Source organism: Protopterus annectens, chromosome 12.part0, assembly GCF_019279795.1.
Source record: "Protopterus annectens isolate FY-2018-M chromosome 12.part0, PAN1.0, whole genome shotgun sequence".
In the NCBI taxonomy this organism is placed as follows: Eukaryota; Metazoa; Chordata; order Ceratodontiformes; family Protopteridae; genus Protopterus; species Protopterus annectens.
In genome coordinates this window covers 1,066,818,887-1,066,829,755 of record NC_056746.1, presented here as the reverse complement: position 1 = coordinate 1,066,829,755, position 10,869 = coordinate 1,066,818,887, and the positions used below count along the sequence as shown (strand labels likewise).

The 10,869-nt window shown below is 38.4% G+C and overlaps 1 protein-coding gene across 1 annotated transcript in view; it reads right to left on the bottom strand.

The window, feature by feature from the left end:
- Positions 1 to 525: 525 nt before the first annotated feature.
- RBPJL (recombination signal binding protein for immunoglobulin kappa J region like) overlaps positions 526 to 10,869 on the bottom strand; it is a 353,030-nt gene continuing 342,686 nt past the window's right edge. Inside the window, exons 10-12 of the mRNA XM_044088991.1 lie at positions 8,943 to 9,098; positions 5,414 to 5,517; positions 526 to 848 (exon numbers count right to left, since the gene is read on the bottom strand). Coding sequence (XP_043944926.1) covers positions 575 to 848; positions 5,414 to 5,517; positions 8,943 to 9,098 — 534 coding nt within the window. The 3' untranslated portion in view covers positions 526 to 574. The remainder of the gene's footprint in view (positions 849 to 5,413; positions 5,518 to 8,942; positions 9,099 to 10,869) is intronic.

The window sequence follows — 10,869 nt, the reverse complement described above, 5'->3', positions numbered from 1 at the left end:
AAACAATAGGATAAGAAAATATAAAATAATGTCTCTTCTGAATGTTTATCTCTTTTTTTCTACCTTCATTTTAAGCACTTCCTTCATGCTAATAATACTATCAATTCCTTCAAACTAGCCTGCCAAGTACTGTAGCAGTATGACTGAGTACTGTTTTAAAATAATTCCAGCAACCACTGGACATGGTCCAGCATTTTCAGGTCCCAAATTCAGATTTTTCATTCATTCATTCAAAGCAATAGCCTTCCCTTAGTTCTATCCCTCACCATTTCAGCATTTAAACAGAGAAACACTGTCTTGTAACACACACACTGAAACTGAGAAGAGAGTTGTAATTTCAAGTCTAATCCAACATGCAAAAGGTTATCCTTTTACAACAGTAGGCCACGCCCATGTCTGTGTAAATGTACCATTCATTTCAACGCAAATAGTTCCATTTCATTAAGGTCTCTAGTGGAAATGACTCAGGAGTTAACCAAGGAAAGGCAAAAATAAACACAATTTATTTTTCCTGTCATGCTGACACTCATCACAGCCTGTTCTTCCTACACAGCACCAGAATAATGTCCTTGTTTTAGTACTGCATAAAAAGATGAAAATTTGTCCTAGTAAATTCCTGGTGAATGCTATTCAATAAGGTATCCGAATTTGGAAGGATATCTGGAAGAACCGGTTGTCCTGGCATAAGACTGTGTTCTGGGGTATAGGTAAAAGAAAATGTGCTACAATAGATCAAGTTGTCATTTCGGATGAGCGACAGTGGCATTTTAATTGGGTGCCGCAACCATTTCCATTCGCTGCCAAATGCTGATACATCGGGCACTACACACATGAGCGACTTGGGACTCCTGCAAAAGGAAAAGCATGAAGATTGTATAAGAAAATCTCATTAGGTGGGCCAAAACCTCTCATCAAAAACATATCCAATTATCAAGATAGCTAAACTAGAAAGTCCAGGTAGTATGAATGAATTTGCTGCAATTATATATATATAGTTAAAGAAATGTCACTGCAGAGTATGCACAGACAAGATACATAGTGTGATTGCATCTATCCAGCTGCACTCAGGTAATCTCCTCTATATTTTAAAAAAACAGAACCACTTCTGACAAAGAAAACAGCCTGTTGTATATATGATTACAATTGCATGCCCATTGTATGTATCCTACAATTATATATTTTAATCAGTGTCTGTAGGATTTTAAATTATTAGTCTGTTTAAAAGTCTGTGACACAGGAACATATTTTGCTCTTCAAATGACACTGATGTACCTGTGACTGATTGGTATACCTTTCTGTCAGATGGAGTCTAAATGGCTTGTAGACACAGAGAAGAAAAAACAGAGACCATTTTGAAGCAACATTCCAAGTAAGCATAGTAGAATGAATTATCATTATTACAAGGTCAGAACAATTTCAAGTATCACAACATGTGACCTCAATCAAGAGCAGATCCAAATAATCTGAATAGCTAGGTGCAATTATGAGTATGTTTAGCAACAGCAAAGAGCCTAAAATGCACAAGCAGCTTAGATTTTGAAAGAACTTCTCTTTGCCTGTTCTCCAATATGTCCTTGCTTGGTCAGTGTAGTGTATTAATCTCATGAAATGCCAGCTCTCTCATGCCATCAGAGGTACCCCTGGACATTGGGAAATGCATTTCAAGCTAGGTGCATACAGCTCAGTAGTCCAGATTTTGGAGGATACCCCCTTATTGGCTCTTCTTCCAAAATCTGGACATTATTTAGAGACATTTTAAGTTAATAGTATCAGCCTTTAAAAAGTGTTGCCACAAGCATCCTTTCTTGATTACATTTGCAAATAATACTAAAACTGAGGCAGTACCACAGACTAAATTACTGGTCATTATAATAGATGACCATCTTGGGCAGCCACAGTGGTGCAGCAGTTAGCGTTGCTGCCTCACAGCAAGAGGTTCTCTGGTTCGATTTTCAGCTGGGGTGCCTTCTGTGCGGAGTCTGCATGTCCTCTCTGTGGTCGGTGGATTTCCTCCGGTTGCTCCAGTTTCCTCCCAAAGACATGCAGTAGGTGGATTGGGAACTCTAAACTGGCCCTTGGTGTGAGTGTGTGTGTGCCTTCTGTGGAAGCTTGGGTTCTGGGCTGGCAACTTGGCACCGTAAAACTCCACTGCCAATCATGAGCGGACAGATGATCCTCTGTGATGATTCCTAACCGGGAAAAGAAGATAATAGATGACCATCTTACAGTTGATCAACATATTCTTCAAACAATTAAAAAGACCAACCAGAAACATGACCCCCTTTACAATACCTTACAGGCCCAGCAAGAAAAACCCTAGCCTCATCCTATTTGCTTCCATCCCACTTTTACGCCTCACCTATCCTTACAAACCTAAGCTCTACACTACAATCTAAATTAGCCTCCTGTTACAACAAAGTAGCTAAATTTGTTAGGCAACACTGCACACTAAGTTCACTATTGCCAAGCTCTAAAGCAGCTAAACTGACTAGAGTTTAATGACTACATAATATACACTCAGCTAGTTATTGTATACCAAGTAATATATTTTCCTGAACAATGCCCTGCACTAAAAACATATTATTGCTTTACATCCCCAGAAGGAACCTCCATTCTGGTAATAAATCTGTACAAAGCACTAGTAAAGCAAATAATTCATTTGGGAGACTCAGTATACTCCCATTACATCTCCAAACTCTGGAACACCATACTTACACAAGTAAAAATGATTAATAAACTCCCACGCTATAAAGTCCAGCTCAAAAAATACCTCACCCAATCCTGGTCACGCTCATATTTGTTCTCACTAACTTTTTGCCCTCCTTTACTTGAATCATTGCACTCCTAACAACTTTTCCCCCTGCACTTGAATCAGTACATCCCTTTTCACCCCGTCCCTTTTAAATAACACTTTTCATCTTGATATTTTTCTAATTGCCCCATCCACTGCTCTACCCCTCTCATGCATTCCCTGTATACCTAAGTTATAAACCGTCTAGATACACCAGTTTGGAATAGGCAACCTAAATAAAACCGATCCTATACCATGCTCCCTCAGTCATATGCTATTGCCACTTTCTTCCTATACACTACTAATATCTCCCCTCCCCTCTTACATAATTTTTTTAACTAACTTAATTCGTGCACTTTTTACAAACCTACGCAGTACTAAAATCTCTTTTCCATCATAATTTTATTTACTTCATTTCATATCTTGAACTCCTTGCAAATCTTTCTTTACTGAAATGTAAGCACACCAAACTTCTTTACAATGTTTTCCTTTCTGCAAGACTTTAAAACTGGAACAACTGTATAGACTTATAATTGTTGATGTAAATACTTTACTGTATATACCTATCTTGTAATTATATTTGCTGTTTCATGAGAAATGTAACTGCTGTTTTTCAGAGAACTATCTGAAACTCACTTGTTAATATAAATGTACTGTGATGGAGCTTTTCTCCTTGGGCCTCGCACTGAAAATGAGCTCCATCCAGTCGGAAATTCCTGGTCAACAAAGATAAATAAATTAATAATTTTGGGGTCTTTTGTTTTTTGTTTTGTTTTGTTTTTAACTTTGGAGTTAATCATTGAGACATTTGGCTGGATGTGAAATGGGGTATGTAATTCATCCTGTCAGATATTATTATTATTATTATTATTATTATTATTATTATTATTATTATTATTTGGATGATTAGTGATATCACTATGAGATGAGTGCATTTCTTCTGCACACTGCTACAAGAATTCAGTAACACGCCTCTACAACCATTAGGACAGATTGCCTGCTTTAGTAAATACTAGTACCAGAGGACAGTCAAGTTTAAAGCTTATTGCCTTGTCCTTTGACCAGGAAAGCAAAGTTGCCTTTAAAATAACTGTTGTTGGTCTTAACCAGCAGTCCAGAAAATCAGGCCCAGCAACTAATATTGGTTGCTGGTATCTCAGACTTTGATGGCTGTGACCACACTCACTGACAAGGCAAGTAAACTTTACACAGCCCTGCTTTACAGCAGCAATTAATTTATTTTACCTTAGTATGGAATTGGTATACACACAAACATAAAGGAAGACAGAAGAGGATCACAAAGACCCTGTATGGATTAGCTACAGAAGAGAGGTAAGTTTCCAGAAGAGTAAGTTTGTCTCAGCCAGGAGCATTTTAAATGAGGTAAAAGAAAAAATAGCTTAGGGAATTAGGGATGCAGGATCAGTTAACACTTTCCTTGGAATTTATTTTAGGATATTAGCATTGAAAAGGCAGCACATTTAATTCTGTATACCATAACATCCCGTGTCCAATACTGTAAACAGTAGTATCATTACAATATCAGTGCTTAAGAATGTTGTTTATAACCTAGCTTAAGGGTCATGTAAAGTGCTTTTTCCACTATGATATTATTGCCTCCGAAAGACATGCGTGAATGGGCGTGTCTTCACTGAAGGTTGGGTGTCGGGCTGGCAACTTGGCACCATAAAAATCTACTGTCAATCATTAGCAAACCGGAGGTCCGCTGTGGCGACCCCTAACCGGGAAAAAGCCAAAAAGACAAACAAACAAAATGTCTTGGCAGTACACAGGTCTGTCTGTTCTGTGAACATGAAAATAGTGTGTTGCACATGGTCACACTTTTTATACTAATTTGTTAAATTGGTAGGCCTGCAAGGCACAAATGTTTTTCTATAAAAATAACATTGAACTAGCTGGTCAAATGTTTTGTTTAGAATCCACCCAATATGAAAATGGAGACTCGGGGATTCAAAACAATCACCACAAGATAAAGTCCATTAACAGCTAATAGCCTTCACAATTCATGCCATGTTGCCGTATTTGTTCTACACAACTGCAGCATAGTATGTGAGAAATGGTAAATGAAGAACATTCTGGCCATCTGGCACATTTCACCAAGGTCTGCTACCAATTACTATGGACAACACCTGAGCTATACTTACACATTCACAGTGACGCTGTACCTTCTGTGGTAGAAGACATTAATTATTTATAGAAATCTTTGAATTCACTGTAAGTTGCATGCTTTTGTCTTAATTTCATTTCCACGCCATCCTCTTAAAAGTTCGTGTTCTTAACCAGTTTCCACTTCCTTTAAAGCTAATATTCTGTCCTTTCTGTTTCTTTTTCCCACAATGGTAGTATCTGTGAACAACTTCTGTTTGCCTTCCAGAACTCCAGACCTGTCTTCTGTTGCAACACCCTCTTAGCTTCTTAGTGCATAACATACAACAATCCATTTATTTCTATCTTTTTAAAATGCATTGTTCTATGATTTCTCTAAACTGTTTCTGTTTATTAAACAGAATTCTAAGAAGTCTCTAATTGTGATGAGTTTTCCAGCACCGGTGAATGAAGAGCGTTTCCTAGAATGTCTTACAATAGTCTGTCGTACTTTACCTGTACATTGTCTCTGCTTCCACATCTCCAAACCAAACTTTCAGATTCTGGTTAAAGTTCTCCCCTTGCAACTCTAGCATGGCAACATCTCCTCCTCCATTAAGCTATAGCAGGAGAAAAGTAAGATATAAAATGGCTTACAATTTCTCTTCAGTTTCACTCATGTACAGATGATTAACTAATGGATTCCTAACTTGAGCTTCATATAAATCTGGCCTTGAAATGCATGCATACCCAGTGCATCTTATTTCTACTTTCAAACATCATATAGGTACAAAAGAAAAGTGCATAAAGGAGGAACTCATATGTAAAATTATATATTGCAGCTTATACATGGATACACCTTATTAAATTGTGCTATGATATGTGTATCTAATGTATATATGTACGTGCACGTGTGTGTGTGTGTGTGTGTGTGTGTGTGTGTGTGTGTGTGTGTGTGTGTGTGTGTGTGTGTGTGTGTTCGTATGTGTGTGTGCGTGTGTGCGTATGTGTGTGTGCTTGTGTGTGTGTGCGTGTGTGTGCGTGTGTATGCGTGTGTGTGCGTGTGTGTGTTTGTGTGTGTGTGTGTGTGTGTGTGTGTGTGTGTGTGTGTGTGTGTGTGTGTGTGTGTGTGTGTGTGTGTGGTTAGTGACCAAACTGTCCTGTGCAATGATAGTGTTGTGGAAGGGTTTTTTTGGTAAAAGTTGCACATTAGGGTTTGGGGCAGGTGCAGGTTTAGGGTTAGCACAAATTACTAAGGTGGAACGGGGGGTACACACACGCACGCATGCACACGCACGCACGCACACACACACACACACACACACACACACACACACACAAAAAGCAAACCAACACATTACTGTTGTGAAGAGACTGATATAGTCCATATATTATGCAAACACATAAATACCTATAAACACATACGTACGCAAATGTATTTATTGCAGGCACACAGCTGAGAAGAGCATTACAGAACAGGATGCACATGAAAATCCTAGCAGGTAGGGAAATGAGTTGGAACTTGGTGGACTGAGACAGGGCTGAGCTCATCATAATTTCCAGTTATGCAGGAACAAATAATAATAATAATAATAATAATAATAATAATAATAATAATAATGCAAAGCAAATCAGTATGACTTTTAATCAGATCTCACATGATACACTTCCTGGGGCATACAGCATACTACCCTGGTTTTTACTACTCTGTAAAGACCATCTTCAACACTCACTCAAACAGTTGTATAACCTCTGCCTCACAGAAAATATCATATCCAATCAATGCAAAATAGATACATTCAGACCTATACTCAAAGTTTCAAATGCAAAAAACAGTACTGACTTTCAACTACTTTCATTGCTCACCATTCTGAGTAAGATTTTTGATCTCCATACAAAGAGTCCATTCTATCCCCCCTACTATTTTCTCTGTCGCTCCCTCTTCATAAATAACTTACCTGCAAACCCTTTACAACCCCTCCATAATTCTATATGCAGATTACATGATCATTCTACAAGTCTGACCCATTTCAAACCACCATTAAAAGACTTGTGGAAAATTATTTCATAACCCCATTCCTCTGGCTCTCATCAAACAATGTCATTCTTAAAAACCAAAACCCAAAACAAGAAAAGACAAAGCCTTGATCTTTGGTTTACAGCAAAAGCACTTTACAGCCCCCCCCCCCCCCAAACTATGCAATCCTCCATAACAGGAAAGACCATTTAGAAAACACCTGAGTTTTTAAATACTTAGGCATAAGGCTAGACCAGTCTGCAAATTTCTAGCAAAATGTCTGAACTACAAAGTCCAAAAATTAACTCATTATTCTGAGCTATAAAAAAAAAATCACACTTCCTCACCTCAGGTAGAAGAAAGACAATAGGAAAATGAGTCCTACTGAGTCAGTTGGTGTATGGACTGACCCATATCACCACAGTGTCCAAAAAAAATACAACTTTCCTTCCTCCAAAATAATACATAGGACACAGCTGGGTTCATTACCTTTGCCCCCACCAAAGAATTTCACAGTTCTCATCGAAACCACACTAAATGGTTGCCCATTAAACAGAGATGTACCCTACTCTTGGCCTCATTAACATATAAAGTTATAAAGTACTAAACAACAACACATTCTTCTTTGCAAGACAACTCACCAAATGAACCACAGCATATGGTATAAGAGCACAATCCTTCCTCATCCTCACTATCCCTCAAAGCAAACTTCATTCCACTGAACACAGCTTCTTAATAATGGCTCCCCTGATAGGGCAGTCCCTCCCAATCAAACTACAATCCACCTTCCCATTCAATAAATTCAGACAGGAACTGAAACAATGCCATTTTAAGAAGCCATATGTAAATCTCAAGGCAATAAAATACAACATAGCTCTACCGAGCCTAGCCACCCGTCCCTTATCAATAGTAAATAGAACTGTACTTTCTGAGACATCATATAAATCATCCGTACCTTTTTTCTCTCATAAATACTGTACATACATTGCATTTAGTCTTAACACTACTAATATACAGCTGCATTCCTACCAAGGTATAACTGTATTCCTACTAATATACTGTTGATTTCATTGTAAGTACCAATATTTACTCTACGACTGTTTTTGATTACTGTTATATTAATCTTCTGCCTTACTGTCATTTTATCTCCCAGGCCGAGCCTAAAAATGGCCCATTTAAATGAGTGCTCTAACCCAGGCAACAAAGATGAAATAAATAAACAAACAAATACTGCTTTCATTTTATGAATAATGATTGTATCCAGGAACTAGCTGTGGAAAGGTGAAAGCCAAGAAAGAATTTAACTGATAAACTCATGGAAATGCTAGAGAGAGAGAAGGCAGCCTTCAAGGGAAGCTCTAGACACAGAATAAACAAGCAGCAATAAAGTGCAGACCCTCTCAGAATTAGACAACACCTACAGAACAAATACGAGTGCCAAAGATGAGAATCAAAATGATTGGCATGGAGGACACCAAGAGATGTGCAAAGCATTACTGAGAAATAGAATAGGCGGCTGAAGAATGAAAGTGGACATCATGATCAAGGGAAACTCCATGTAGCACCGATGTCTACAGGGAGAACAGTAGTGGGAATAATGAAGGGGGGACTGAGAAACATATCGTGCATATAAATGATACGTGGCTGTGCAGCAATATATTAGGGCTGATGGGAAGCAGTGTTGTATTTCACACATATGGTGGCTCATTGATCACAGCAAACCTTTCACAGTGTGTGTGTGTGTGTGTGTGTGTGTGTGTGTGTGTGTGTGTGTGTGTGTGTGTGTGTGTGTGTGTGTGTGTGTGTGTGTGTGCATCTCTGCATGCATGCATGCATATATACAATGGAAGAACCAGTAATACAGTTTTCTCTGGGCATTATAAAAACTAAATTAACCATCAGTCAAAGGAATTATAGCTCAACTAACTGTCCATTAGTCCTTCATCTGACTTTTATCTACATGCTTTTTATGCCATATTTACTTCAATTGTTGCATCTGTGGTTAAAGAAAAAAGTGGAATATGTCACCTCAAGGTTGTAGATAACAGGCACAGGTGTAACAGGACTCTGCATCTCCACTAGGCTTTCACTGAACGTGTACTCTACTGCCTCAGTTCCAATTATAGTCCAGCAAGAACCATCATTCAGGAGATCCTTGTTTGATTCCTTAGGACAGGGAGATGCCTAGAAAATTGGTTCATAGACACAATGGTCAGTCGTGTGAAATCCTGAGCACACTCTCATTTAGCATAAATTATTGTTGATGTAACTTTGCATCCCACCACTCAGAAAGGTTTGAGAAATATCTAACAGTGGGTGTTTTACACAGAAATCATAGCAGTAAAATACATTTTATTGTTTAGTAACATTTGTCATTTTGTTTACTTTTAATATTTGGCAGACCACATTCACAGGACAATACTTATTATTCTAGAACAATTGCCAGAAACGATTTTAAACAGAATAATGTACATTGTCATACATTTTTAGATGATTGCATTTTTCAGGCTTTCTGTTCCCAGAAGAAATAACATTCCCCAGGATTTACTAATCTTCCGTGTAAGACTAGATTAGTCTTACATGTAAATGCCAGTCTAAGAGTATGATGGCAGCGCGCCATGCATATTAATGAGGGCACACTGCCTCAACTCTAAAGCTTACATGGAGCGTGAATGAGTGTAGGGGGCATGTCGGACAGCCGAGCAGTCCAAAAATCCATGCCCCTGCACTGACAAAACCCAAGAAATGTCGAGTTACATGAGTGAGTCCACTCACATGTGTACATTGTAACACTACACTCCCCCATATGTTAAACCTCGTACAAATTTAAAAATTAAAAGAAATGTATTTATTTTTTTGTTTTACTTCCGATATATCTGCCCGTATTTGCGCATATTTGCACGGGATTGCCCATTGCTTAGCTACAGTTAGCAGCTTAGACACCAAAGAGGATAATAAGAAAAATATATGCAAATTAGCAAAATAGATATAGCATAGTGGTTAGAGCCTTCGCACAAAGAGGAGGCATTCCCGGTTCGAATCCCATGACTGCATGTTCCATTTTCTGTTGGAAATCTGTATACAAAAATATTTCCTGACTTTTATCATGTATAAGTTTTGTAAAAAGCATTCAAATGTTATATGTAGTAGTGAACGAATTATATATATATATATATATATATATATATATATATATATATATATATATGTATATGAAGGTGAAATGGTTATGCATTCTGAGGCATGAGTAACTTATTTTAAGCAATATAAAGCACTGCTAAGCACATTTTAGCAGTATTTAGCATATTTAAAACCAATTGCTCGTAGATGAGCAGCGCGTTAACAAGCGCAATGTCTTTGCGTGTAGCTGCGCACCTCACTAACCAGCACAAATACAACATATTTGCATGTAGCTGCGCACCACGCTAACCAGCACAACGTCGGGCAACGTCGAGCAACATCGAGCAACGTTTGGCAACGTTGGGCAAAGTCGGGCAAAGTTGAGCAAAGTCGGCTAAACACGGCCACACCTCCTTTACTGTACCTTAACCATTCAGGTCAGGCCAGTAGCAAAATAAAAAGCAGTGATAGGGCTCAAACTCAGGATACTGTGCACTATAGTCACAGTACATAACCACTAAGCCATGACAACATTTCATAACCATGCACTTTCAACAGACACATATCTATCAAAGGAATATTAAACATTGCCAACATCAGCTAAGCAGGTGTGCCTACAACTGAGTTTTTTCAAAACTGACCAATCACAAATAAGTGCAGGAAATGAGGCATATTTAAGCTCCACAGGCGGGAATACTTGCCATAACTGGTTGTAGCTCCCTTCTGCAGTCAGCATGGCCGGTATTGGAGAAGGCACTTGATTTCGAGCGCAACGCTGGGGCATTGATGAGACTAAAGTAATGGTTTGGCTCCTTGTCCACAATCATGAGGAAAG